At 42.7% G+C, this 13,654-nt stretch overlaps 1 protein-coding gene across 12 annotated transcripts in view; it reads left to right on the top strand.

Moving 5' to 3' along the window:
• Positions 1-13,654, top strand: part of PIAS1 (protein inhibitor of activated STAT 1) — a 113,043-nt gene that overhangs the window by 84,227 nt on the left and 15,162 nt on the right. For all 12 annotated transcript variants that reach the window (XM_064157881.1, XM_064157883.1, XM_064157884.1 and 9 more), the window contains 6 exons: positions 529-613; positions 2,104-2,151; positions 3,751-3,841; positions 4,586-4,720; positions 8,656-8,761; positions 10,559-10,632. In XM_064157881.1, coding sequence (XP_064013951.1) covers positions 529-613; positions 2,104-2,151; positions 3,751-3,841; positions 4,586-4,720; positions 8,656-8,761; positions 10,559-10,632 — 539 coding nt within the window. The remainder of the gene's footprint in view (positions 1-528; positions 614-2,103; positions 2,152-3,750; positions 3,842-4,585; positions 4,721-8,655; positions 8,762-10,558; positions 10,633-13,654) is intronic.

The raw sequence follows: 13,654 nt of genomic DNA, 5'->3' as shown, positions 1-13,654 counted from the left end.
GGCCATGATCTTGTTTCTGAAAGGAAATAAAAAAGTAATTGATGAGAGTTCTTATTTTTTCTTTGATATCAAAGAACATTCAGCACAAACTTACCATCACTGAGAAATGCTCTCAAGCTGATTGGTCTCAGCTTTACTGTTCTCCAGGTCACTTTTTTTTCAGTGTATGATTTATATTTCAGTCCATAATTTATATTTCACTGTATAATTTATATTCCAGTGTATAATGTATTTATTTTTTTCAGTTTATAATTCATATTTTAGCTTACACTTCACGTTTCTGTTTATACTTTATATTCCAATGTATACTTTACATGCATATAAAGTTTGCTTATTATATTTTCGTTTGCAGGAGGGTTTAGATGACAACTTTCTTGGCTCTAACTTTGTTTACAGAACCAGACATGTGTGTGGCTGTTGGGCTTGCTGTAAAAATGTGTGTATTTCTCTGTTGACACTTTACTGAAAGTTCTGTTAATGATTCTCTGTTTGCTGGTTTTAAAGTGATGATCTCTTGTTCTCTTCTAGCATCAGATAATAGTCAGCGATTTCGAGAAACCTGCTTTGCCTTTGCACTGACGCCACAACAAGTGCAGCAAATCAGCAGTTCCATGTGAGTGAGTTTGATCACTAATAAAGTATTCCCATCAAATGAATCAACAGAGAAACTGGTTTGCCATAACCTCCAGTTTGAAAGGTCATCTGGAATGACAAGGCTGTGTGTGTAGCGCCTCAGAGAGTAGTCTTCTGGGGAATTTTCTCCTTTGTGTGTGTGCTGATGGAGAGGAGAAAGATGAGGAAGAGAGAATTTAATAACCACCACTGCCCACCAAGCGTTGGACAGGCTCCTCTTGTACTGAGCACTGCACAAATATGTCAGTCTGCTTCACCAATTGCACTGGCTTAGAAGGGACCTTCACAGGTCACAACTACGCTCTAGTCAGACAGACATCTTCAACTAGATGAGTCCAAGGCCACTTCACATCTCATCTCAAATGTCTTCAGGGGTTGGGATCTCAACCACACCTCTGGGCAGCCTGTCCCAGGGTTGCATCACCCTTGTTGTGAAGAACTTTGTCCTAATGTCCAACCTAAATCTCCCCATATCCAGTTTCAAACCATTGCCCCTTGTTCTATCACCACAGGCCCTTCCAAACAGTCCCTCCCCAGATTTTTCTGTAGCTTCTCTTCAGATATTGAAATGTATCTCTGAGGTCTCCCTGGAGCCTTCTTCTCTCCAAGCTAAACAGCCCCAAGTCTCTATGCCTGTCCCTGTAGGACAGGTGCTCCAGCTTTCTGATCATCTTCATGGCCCTCCTCTGGACCATCTCCAGCAGGTCCATGTCCTTCTTGTGTTGGGGATCTCAGAGCTGGACATAGTCCTCCAGGTGAGGTCTCACCAGAGCAGAGGGGCAGAATCACGTCTCTCGTCAGCTGGCCTCACTGGTTTTGATTCAGTCCAGGCTGCCATTTGCCTTCTGGGCTTCAGGTGCCCATGGCTGGTTCATGTCCAGCTTCTCATCCCCAGCACCCCCAAATCCTTTTCTGCAGGGCTACTCTCAATCTCAGCATTCTCCAGCCTAGATTGGTACTGAGGATTGCCCTGACCTAGGTGTAGGACCTTGCACTTTGTCTTACTTAACCCCATGAGTTTCTCCTCAACCTGCCTCTCCAGCCTGTCCAGGTCCCTCTGGCTGGCATCTCAGCCCTTCCCATCATTCATATCCTGTGTTAGGTTCTGTGTTTATTTGTTGTAAAGACAGAATGTTAAAAATGTTGTGGTTGGGAAACACCTCTAAGATCATTGAGTCCAACCTTCATTCATGGTATTTCACAGGGACCTATCAGATTTTTTTTAACAGTAGATAAAAAAAGGAAATGATAGAGTTCAGATGAGAAGAGAATTGATTTATATCACTTGAAAAATGCCAAGTGTGTCTTGAGAGTGGTGGTTTGACTGACCAGAAAGAGGAGAGTGTGGTCTAGACTGTATACACCACAAAGTGTGCTTTGCATACATCAAACTAACAGCAGACTCTGAGGCAGTATTGATGAAGCTGTTGTACAAATAATATCTTCTAATCTGTGTTCTCTTGTTTCCAGGGATATTTCTGGGACCAAATGTGACTTCACAGTACAGGTCCAGTTAAGGTAGGTGTTTGTATCACATGTTTTTGATGCTGTTGTTGTTTAAAACATATCATCTATATGTTACCCAGTAGGTCAGGCTTTCCTTCATGGAGAAGAGTCTCATCCTGTTGTTTTCTTGAGAAAAGCAAGCTATCTGCTGCTTTGAAAAGGGCAGATTTAACTACATGTCATTGTTACATGCAGCTTTCCTGAAGTTTCTGGTGGGCAGAGGTCTGGTTTGTCAAAATCCTGCATGCATTGAGCTCTAGCCAACTGATTTTCTTCAAGTGGTTACTTTAGTATATGCTTCCTTTAACATTAAACCTGTCAGATTCCAGGTGCCTGCACCTTCAGCGTTTATTTGTAGGGAGGGTGTTTTTTGCTAGCAGAGGGCAAACACGATAGTTCCTGAGCATGGCAGCCCAAGGTCTACTTTGTTTTAGGCAACAGGAGGGACAGGGAATTATTAGATTGGATCCTAGCCTGTTGGTTTGACAAATGTGTCATCTGTTGATTAAATTCTGTGTATATCTCTGTAATTCTGCAGAGGGTTGTAAGTAGAGATGGCTTCAGAGCTTCCTTCTGTAATAAATGGGTTGGGAGGGACCTTAAGGATCATGGACTCTAACCGTTAACCCAGCACTGTCAGGTTCCTACTAAACCATGTCCCTCAGCATATCTCCATGGTTTTGAAACCCTTCCAGGGATGGGAACTCTACCACTGTCCTGGGCAGCCTGGGCCAGGGCTTGACAACCCTTCTGGGAAAGAAACTGTTCCTCATTTCCAACCTAAACTTAGCCTGTTAACTCACCAGACAGAAAGCAACTGCTTTTGGCTCTTCCTTGTTGGAATACATTCTGCTGATCAGTAGGTTGTATTGGCTTGGTGTGGGGTCAGGTGGACATAGGGATGAGGAGAGCATGAGGACAGAAGGTAGCTCCCTCCCGTTAGGTTCGGTAGATATATCCCAATGTGATAGTACAGTCATGTGGATGGAGCAGGTCCCTTGGAAGACATCCAGTGGAGTTGAGAGGCTCTTTCTGGTCCTTTGAATGCCTATTGTCCACAATCTTGACCTACAAACATTTTGTAGCACAAGGAAGGGTGTGTCCTATTTTGGTTCCAGAAGCAAATAAACCTGTTTGGAAGTTAAGGAAATGATTAAAACTCTCTGAAGTCAAGAAAGAGGCTGGACATAGGCGTGAAGACAGCATTTGATGCTGTGGCTGAACAGCTCTCTGGTTTGTTGGAGGAGGGACAGTTGAAGAGACTTGTCCTCTGAGAAACCCTGGTCTTGTGTTGAGAGGTCAGGCTGGAGAAATGGCAGGAAAGACAATTCACGTCTGTCTGTTGTAACTGGAGCCTGCACATCTGAATGAGTCAGAGTTGGTCTGAGGAATTCAGAAAGTCTGAGGAGGAGCCTACAGCCATCTTGATCCAAACCTCTCATTTTTAGGGGGGGTCTTTCATGCTTAATAACCTGTACAGCTAATTAGAGTGCTGGGTTTGGCAAGATCTGTCATGCTTTCATAACTCAGCAGAGGAAAAAAGAATCCTAGGAGGAGATGATCTTTTAATCACTTCAGAAGCGAAAGATGATGGAAGCTTTTTGCTTTCAGGTTTTGTTTATCAGAAACCAGTTGTCCACAAGAAGATCACTTCCCACCCAATCTGTGTGTGAAAGTAAATGGGAAACCATGCAGCCTTCCAGTAAGTAAGATGTTATTTTGATCTGTGTGTTTGGATAGTGTACTTGGGAGCTGTCTGTCAGAAAGTAGCCTGAGAATTTCTCCTAAACTTTGTTTTCACATTTTGGATTATTTGAAAGAAGATGGATAGATGTCTGGAAAAAAATGGTTGAGCAAATTGTTTCTCAGGAGACCAAGCAGTATAGAATCATAGAACGAATCATTTAGAGCTCTTTTCCAACCTTAGATCAAGTCCAGCCTTCTACCCAACACCTCCATGACCACTAGACCATATCCCAAAGTGTTTGAACACCTCCAGGGGTGAAAAATCCAGTAGATCCAGAAGATTAGTTTTCAGAGCATGTGACAATAAATTAATAAATTGTTATGTTTGACAAGGATTCAGTGAGTCTGGCTGTAGTTGGACTCATTTGGAGGTCACCTCTGCAGGGAATACACCATCACTGACGAGGACTAGGGAGCAAAACAGCTTAGAATGGGTGATATAATCCAGGTAGGAGAGACAGGAGAGATGAGAAAAATGCCTTTTGATATTCATTGGAAAATGTGAGGCTGTGTGTAAGGAGGGAGGGCCTGTAAAACACCTGCTATTTTACTGCCTGCTAGATAGCTTTAAATTGGAGAAGGAGCCTGGTTCAGGTGAGAGACAGCTTTTACTGGGGCAAGGTTGTGGTGAGAGGGGAAGAAAGCACAAGCAGCATATCTCTTTCTTTCTTACTGAGGGGAAAAATACGTTGATTTCCAGGGCTATCTTCCACCAACCAAAAATGGTGTTGAACCAAAGCGACCTAGCAGACCAATCAACATTACCTCACTCGTCCGATTGTCTACAACGGTACCAAACACAATCGTTGTCTCGTGGACTGCAGAGATTGGAAGAGTAAGTAACTTTGGTACAAAATGCTGGCTAAAGCTTCTTAGCTTCTGCTTTGGCATCTCTTTGGAAGATCTGGAAGATAAGCAGGTTTAATTGTGCAGAAAATACTTCATGGTTTAGCAGTAAACTGCTCCTTCTTTTGATTGTATCTGCTAAGCAAATATGCTGTGACATCTAAGGCAAATATGCTTCCTTGTGTCAGTAACTCTCACATATTTTGGTGTGATCTCTTCTCATTTCACCCCCCACCTATCATCTTTGATTCATTGAGGGCCCAGATAATAGGATCAAGACATCCTATGAAACCTTTTTTGTCTGATAAAAGTACAGGCTTCTAGTTCTCCTGTGATTTTAGGGTCTTGACAAACCCAGTCTTGACCTCAACTTGTAACTAGCATGTGACATTCAGAGTGGGCTTTTATCACAGTAAATGTGGACATGCTCAGCAGGCAGGGCCCAAGAGATTTAATTTGCCTTTCTTCACACTTCTGTCCTTATACTTAATATTTTAAAAGTCATGTGTTTAGAACTTCTTTATATCTGTCAGGAGAACATTACAGTTGGTATTATAAAGCTGCTGATGTTCCATTGGGCTAATTAAATCTGGAACATGCTGCAAAAAGATACTTCAATAAATTAGCCTCTATATGAGTGCACTGCTTTCTAATGGCAAAGAAACCTACTAGATGCATGTTACAGAGTCAACGTGCACTTGAAAAAATGGTGGCTTTGCCACTGCAGTTAACCATCCTGCTTTTAGAAGTCACTGAGTATTGTCCTGAGGTGAAACCTTGTCCAAGAATTTGTCAGTGTGCAAATCCTGGGATTCCTGAACCAGTGTGGAAAAATGCTTACAGCCCAATCATGCACAATAGCTGGTTATAAAGCATCGTGATGGTGTTTCATGATGGATTTCTTGTGGAGCGTAAAACAGCCTCCATCCAGATTATGGGATAAATGATGGCTGAGTGATTGTTTTCAGACCTCCTTTTATCTAATGAGAACTGCAGGTATCAGAAATAAGCCTTGAAAAATGAACCTGGGTCCGGTTTATGTTGCTGAAGTACCTGGGTACAAGCTGATGATTCATAGAATCCCTGAATCCCAGCATGGTGTGGGTCAGATGGAATCACTGGAGATCATCCCGTCCAACCTCCCTGCTAAAGAAGGGGCATGCACAGTAGCTTGCCCAGCATCACAATGGCCAGGGTGGGTTGGAATCTCTCCAGAGAAGGAGACAACACAACCTCTCTGGGCAGCCTGCTCCAGGGCTCCAGCACCCTCACACCAAAGAATTTTCTTCTCATCTTTAGATGGAACCTCCTGGATTCCAGTTTGTGCCTATAGCCCCTTGTGCTCTCACTGGGCACCACTGAGAAGATTCTGGCCCCATCCTCTTGCCTGCTCTCCCCACCCTTTATCTCTTGCTGAGTATTGATCAGATCCCCTCTCAGGCTGCTCTTGTCCAGGCTCAACAGCCCAAGGGATCTCAGCCTTTCCACCTCACAGAGATGCTTCAGGCCTCTCAGCATTTTCATAGCATCCACTGGACTCTCTCCACTAGTTTCCTGTCTCTCTTGTATGTACTGGGGAGCCCAGAACTGGACTCAGTACTCCAGATGTGGCTTCGCTAGGGCAGAGTAGAGTTTCTGGTTACTGCTCTTGAATGGAGTGCTTCTATTTTACTTAGGAAATAGCAGTGAGGATTTAGGGAAGAGAAATGCTATGAATCTGCATGGACTCAGAGCTGGGCTCTTACCAACTCGGTAGTTTCTCAGGCCTTGTAGCTACTTCAGTTTTAAACCCCATATTGACTTGCAGCTTACAATACAGAACTGAAGGGAGTGACAAATTCCTCATGCATTTCATATGAATTAGATGCCAGTCAGGACTTCCCCACTCATGTCCTGCTTCCTAAAGCAACTGTTGGAGGCCTTGACAGTTAAACGTGAGCAATTGGATGTGCATTTGAATTGCCCTCCTCCCCTTCCCTTCGGAATCAGTTGCATGTCCCAACTGGTGTACTCTACCTTTCCTCAAGTCATAATTGTCCTTTTTTTTTGAGTCTTTTCTTTTTTTCCTTTTCATTTTTTTTTTAAACACAATCTGTTTCCAGAGCCTTCTGTACAAGCTGCCTTGGGCAAGTTCCTAGCTTTGTAGAATCAAGCTGTCGGTAAATAATTCCACAATGTTAATTAGCATTTTTCTAACTTCTCTCCTAATTGAGGCATTAAACAAACAAGTTAAAGCAGTAGTGGCTTTTAACGATGGGAGAAGCGTTCCTTGTAAGAATGAAATATTTAAAATGTGGCATTTCTGATGCTGTTTCCATTTGGGTAATTTTCTGAGAAGATAGATGACTGAAAGCCCATCTTGGGATCCTGGTGGCATCCTAAATAAAAGATGGAAGATGTCACAATGGTGTGGATTCATATGGTTTTTTTTCCCCTTTGCTAGTGGAAAGACACATGGCAGTTGTTAGGGGAAGCTATTCATTTTTCAGTTTCAAGTGTAGGAAAGCAGTTACAGGTTTAGTAAATGCTGCTTATATCAAAAAGGAATTGATGTACCCTGGTGTGAGAACACGAATCTTGTCCTTTCCATTTTGAGAGTGGAAGGGAGAGAGGGGTGCTTCTGCTGGGTGTCACATTTTTAGCAAGTCAGTTATTACCTGCTGCTGTTAGTAGCCAACAAGAGATAAAAAAAAGAGAGCTTCAGAAATCTCAGGCTGTGGTTTGAAACCAGTGATGCCAGGAAGAGCACTGCCACTCCTGCTAGTCCCTTGAGAGAAGACTTATCCTGCTTACAGGGGAGCTGGCAGAGTTCATCTTCACTCTGCGTCTGACCTGCTTGTACACCAGATTATTTTCTGTAGTAGCAGAAATTCTTGGCTTTTGGCTGAACATTGATGGGGAGAAGTGACCTAACCTCTTCCAGTGGGAGAAGGTGACCCAATCTCTTCTGGAAGGGAAGGCCAAGACAGTTGGGAGTGGTGACTTCTTGCCCACTCCAGTTAGATTCACTAGACTACATCTCAGCTTCACTGAACTCTTGAACTGCCTTACTTCTGGTAAGCCTTGGCAGTGAAGTTTGCATTTCAGAGACAGCAAGTGCAGGAAGATAAGAAAAAGAAAGTTGAGGAATGCTTCCAGGATGAGTGGGGAATGCTGTAAGCAAGACATCTCTTTATGTGTTGCTTTTGAAGAGGCATTGCTGCTGATTGTCCTCTTTTAAAAACAAAATAAGCTTTTGTTTAAAAAACAAACCCAAATACTTTGATCACATTTGACAGCTTGCCCTAGATGTAGAATCTTAGGATCATAGAATCTTAGATTCGATTCAACTGGAAAACACCTCTCAAGGTCATTGAAGTCAAACATTGACCAAACACTACCATGGCCACTAAACTATGTCCCCAAAGTGCCATGTCTGTGCATTCCTTGAACACTTCCAGGGATTGTGACTCTACCATCTCCCTGGACAACCTGTTCCAATTTTTCCCTAATCTCCAACCTGAACCTCCCCTGGCACAGTTTCAGGCCATTTCCTCTTGTTCTGTCGCCTGATACTAGGGAGAAGAAAAGAGCATCTATGGCCGATGTGAAATTACCTTTCTGAAATGAACTTGAAGGCTGCATGCCCCAAATCAGACATAAAATTTTCAGAGGTGTCCTAAATGCTGTTACAATCCCTTGATTTGCAGCTAAATCTAATCTCAGTGGTGCGTGAAGTCACTTTGGTTGCATCTCTCAAACTCCAGCCTGGGTGAAGTGTGATGGTTTTGCTCTAGGCTGAAAACTTTGCCATCTAAAGTCTTATAACTGCTTTAGAAACACAGTGCCCTGTAATCACACCACAAATTGCATAAGCAGTGTATAAAATCCGAGCTGCCTTTTGGTTAACCCAATGCTGACTTGACTTTTTGTTGTGTTTTCTAGAACTATTCCATGGCAGTCTATCTTGTCAAGCAGCTGTCCTCTACGGTGTTGCTGCAGAGGTTGCGAGCGAAAGGAATACGGAACCCTGATCACTCTAGAGCTCTAAGTATGTCTGGTGTGCTGCTCATTTAAGAAAAGGGAAAACAGCTTTTGTAAAAGGAGATTTGAAATAGGACTGTACTGACTGAGGTTTGGACTTCCTACAATTCTCTGGGTTTGGAGAATCTGATAGTGGCGTGCTTTGTATTCAGTTCCAATTCAAAGACTCAGAGGCCTTTGTTTGTACTAGGAGCCAGTCCAGGAACCCTGTTGACACTGTGAAGGGGAAAAATGCAAGAGAATCTCTTTTCAGTTCAGCCATACTGGCTTTGTTTCCTCTGAACAGAACAACTATATTTATATAGTTAACTGGGTAATTCAGTACCTCAAGCAAGCTGACCTAAATGCCTGATACTGAACCTTTATGCTGACATGCTGGAGGAAAGTCTCCATCAACACAGTTTTTTGTTTCTTTGGCACAATATTGCGGAGTGAGCTCCTGGAGAGAGAGTGTCTAGCACAATCCTCCTCCCAACCCCCTTCAGATTGAAGTGTGAGCTTTGCTGCTTTATTGTTTTCTCCGGCAAGCACATGTTGGTGTAAGTTTGTAAGCAAAAACTGCTGCATATTTCTCTTACCAAGGAGAAGGGGGAAAGTACCAACACCTGACAGCTGTCAGTCATCCTTTTCAGTGCTCAGATGATTTGTGTGGTAAGCAGCACAGGACTTTTTTCAAAAAGGGAGAAATTAGTCCACCAGTAAAAGCTTCAAAGCCAGTGGCATTAGCTTCTGCTAATGCAGTATGATGATTTTAATGCCCAGAAATCTAGATAGCTTTCAGGTGACTCCTGATCTGCATGTACAAGGTGTGAGACTGAGGGTGTGTCATAGATTCGTAGAATGGGTTGGGTTGGAAGGGACTTTAAAGGTCCTCTAGTTCCAACCACCTTGCCATGGACAGGTTGCTTAAGGTCCCATCCAAACCTTCCTGGGTAACCTGTGCCAGTGTCTCACCACCCTTACTGGAAAGGATGTCTTGCTAATCTCCAGTCTAAATCTCCCCTCTTCCAGCTCAAACCCACTGCCCCATATCCTATCACTCCAAGCCCTTGTAAAAAGTCCCTCTCCAGTTCTCCCATAGCCTCCCATCAGGTACTGAAAGGCTGCTCTAAGGTCTCCCTGCCTTCTCTTGAGGCTGAACAGCCCCAGTTGCAGGTCCAGTTCATAGAGCAGGAAGAACATGGAGCTGACTCATTCATTTAACCAATGACTCCTTCTAAAACAGTCCATAGAAGTAGAGGTAGAGGATGGATGTAGGTGAAAGTCTTTGTCAGTTATAATATTTCAGAGCAGTTGTTGAAAATTCATCTTTTCCTTGGGGTATTTCTGATTTCTTATATTTGCTGTTCCATTTTACATCACAGGATGGCTTGAGGAGTATTTCAGAGGGTCACAGTGGTGCTTGCCCATCTGAGAGTTCCTCACACATTTTATTTAGTGTGCTTGAAGTTAACAGTCAAGTCGATGTGTCTTATCTTGTCTGTAAATTTTAAATGACTGTCAGGTACAAAGTTGCATGTGAATGAAAAGAGACATCTCTATATAAATACATTTTTAGTTTCAGATGAGCTTTTCCCACTTTTCACTTTCATAAATCTTGTCATTTATGATCTTTCTAGAGGGTAAAGACTGCTTATGTTACATGTTTATTGTGTGAGTCCAAAACATTATGCTCTGCTGCTTGCTTCTAGTTGATGTGGCAAACTGGGACTTCAGCACACAGTTTCAGTCTTGTTTTATTTCTCTATCATCCAATTTGTGATTTAAATCAACTCTAAAATGTTTTGTTTTTTTCTTCTTCCAGTTAAAGAGAAACTGACTGCTGATCCAGACAGTGAAATAGCAACAACCAGCTTAAGAGTGTCTCTTCTTTGTCCAGTAAGTTTGGGTGGTTTATTCCCTCAAAACTGATTCTGATCAAAATGTAGCTGTTCTGGTAGAGGTTACCTTGTGCTTACCTGTGTGTTAACTTTATGGGGATAGGATCCAGTGCAGAGGCTAGCTGTCACTGTGCTTAAGTGTTTGTGATACAGCACTGAGCAAAGCTGTACTTCATTAGCTTGAAAACACTGTTTAAAATTAGCATAGACTCACAGAATCAGGTTGGTTGGAAAAGCCCTTTAAGATCATCCAGTCCAACCATCTCTATCTCTACCAAAGCTGGTGCTAAACCATGTCCCTCAGCACCACATCTCTGCCTCTTTGAAACACCTTCAGGGATGGGATTCATCATCTCCCTGGGCAGCCTGTTGCAGTCTTTGGGAGCCCTTTCAGTAAAGAAGTTTCTTCTAATGTCCAACCTAAACCTCCCCTGGTGCAGCTTGAGGCTGTTTCCTCTCACCCTGTCACATGTTCCTTGGGAGAAGAGACCCATCCCCATGTGGGTCCATCCTTCTTTCAGGGAGCTGTGGAGAGGTCTACTCTCAGCCTCCTTTTCTCCAGGCTGAATAACCTCAGTTCCCTCAGCTGCTCCTCACTAGACCTGTTCTCCAGACCCTTCACCATTTGCCTTTCTCTGGACCCACTCCAGCCCCTCAATGTCCTTCTTGGAGTGAGGGCCCCAAAACTGAACGTAGGATTTGAGGTGTGCCCTCAGCAGTGCTGGACACAATGTTTATTATATATAAGCGTGCACTGAAATGTGTCACTAGATCTTCTGAGTGTGCAGTTTGGGTCCTTGAGTGTGGTAAAACCACTGTGTGGCAAGGTAGGTGATTCTGATGATCAGAATAACTCTTCAGCCCTTGCCTACAGTCAAAGCATCGAGCATCTTTTAACTGAAATTGGTTGTGGGTTTCTGTACACTTTGTACTTTTAGCAATCACAGTCACACAGATGGCATTGAGTTGGAAGGAACCCTCAAAGGTCGTCTTGTCCAACCCCCTACAATCAGCAGGGATATCCCCAACTAGATCAGGTTGCACAGGGCCCCATCACATTTGACCTTTAATATCTCCAGACATGAGACCTTCACCACATCTCTGCACAACCTGTTGCAGTATTTCACCACCCTCTTTGTGAAGACCTTCCCCCTGATGTCCAGCTCTGTGGCAATTTAAAGCCCTTGCCCCTCACTTCAAGCCCTTTTAAACAGTCTCAGATAATCTCAGATTAATAATCTTAGATTTAAAGCAGTGCAATGTCTACAGGTTGTTTAAACAGAATTTATTCTGACTTTGAAATGAGAGAATTGTGATGGTTTGTGTGTTCCCCACACTTTGGAAATTACCCAAACTAGACTCAGCCGGCTCTGGAAATTGAATGAAGCTTATTATTTACAGTTTAGCACAATATACAAGCAGACATTATTTACAGAAATATACAAGGTAAAAGGTAATACAGAAACACAACTCCCCTCCCAGAAACCTGAGTCCCCAGGAGGGGCTCCCAACCACCCCTTCACCTTCCCCCTGCCCCTCTCAACCTTACCCCAGTCCCAAGGAAGAATGGATGTTGGGCCAGGGGGTTAGGAAGCAAAGTGGATTAATAACAGAAACGGCAGAGGAACGGAGGGTGAGGTTAGAGAGAGAGATGCAGCTCGGAGCTTCCCAGCAGGAGTAGTACTTGTGCCTTATCTATATTTTGTTTCTTATTCTTACACATCTCAGCAAGCCAATGAGTGAGGTAGACATCATCTTGTTTTCCTTCCACAGCCTATAATCTCGTCCTTCTCACCAAAACATTCTAGCTAGGCTCAAACTAGCACATGAATACAGTTGTAGTTAATGTGGAAGTGGCAGAGATGTACCTTATCTTGACCTACTGATTGGTTTTCAACCCAACAGATGCAGAAATAGTTTATATCCAAGTTTCTTATCATTGTTAAACGCCACAGTCCTGATATTTGTACTCTTTATTTTAATTCTGAGGGCTCGGTGCTCATGTTTCAAGTAGCCTGAACCTTCTCTGTATTGATTGAAGCAGTATCTTTATTACAGTGTAACTTTTTAACCTCTTTTCACCATTAAGGATACATCTGTTTCCTGCTTTGGCTCAATCTGCTCAAGCTTGTCGGGAAATTTGCAATGTTGAAATCTACAGGAGAAACTGCCTTTCTTCTTGCAAAACTGCAGCTTATTTCTCAAGTTATTCACTGCATTCTTAAACTCTACCAATGTAAAGATAAACTTTTTGAACAGATAAGCTTTGCTTCCTCAAAAAAAAAAAAAAAAAAGCACAGTTGGCATTGTGGTTCCTTTTTATATGTGCATGAGGTTATTGTAAATCTTTTGAGTGTGATGTTTTCATCATCTTCAATCTGGAGCCTTTCTCCGTATCAACACTGATGCTAACTAAATAATAACACATTTATAAGGAAGATAAAACCCATCTGTAAGGAAGATGTAGAGATTACACTGACACCATAAAATCCTACTCTGTAAACTTAAAACCTCATAACCTATAATCTTGTAAATCTCTGAACTCTCTGCACTTCTGTATGACATTAAATGCTGAGGTATTTTGGGTCCACACCTGCTGAGCTGAATTTTTGTTGTACTCTTAGTAGTTTATTATTCTAGAAAGCACAACAATAATCCTCTTGAGGTTTTGGGTTGTCCCTTTAGACACAATATCCTTACCTCTTAAAAATCAGTTTTCAAGACAGGCAAAATGAAGCATCCCTCAGTAAGAATGAAACGGATGTCAGAGTTTACAAGTGCCTGTGTATTAATTCTTTAGTAATCTTCATTAATCTTGGTGCATCTCCTGGAGTTACAGATTTTTTACTTGATTTATCCAAACCACCTTTTGGGGCAGTTCTCTTGCTTTATACGTCATTCCATGGGAGTTTTCTGCCATGCTTCTTTGGGTCCCGATCGCCTCCATGGCTGATAAAAGTTCTGCACTGCTTTCAGATGCATGTTGTTTTCTTGATGACTGTGGTTCAGATGAGTTGATA

The sequence above is a fragment of the Pogoniulus pusillus genome, chromosome 17 (assembly GCF_015220805.1).
Source record: "Pogoniulus pusillus isolate bPogPus1 chromosome 17, bPogPus1.pri, whole genome shotgun sequence".
Taxonomy (NCBI): domain Eukaryota; kingdom Metazoa; phylum Chordata; class Aves; order Piciformes; family Lybiidae; genus Pogoniulus; species Pogoniulus pusillus.
The sequence above is the reverse complement of the archived record's forward strand: the minus strand, read 5'-3'. Positions and strand labels throughout refer to the sequence as shown.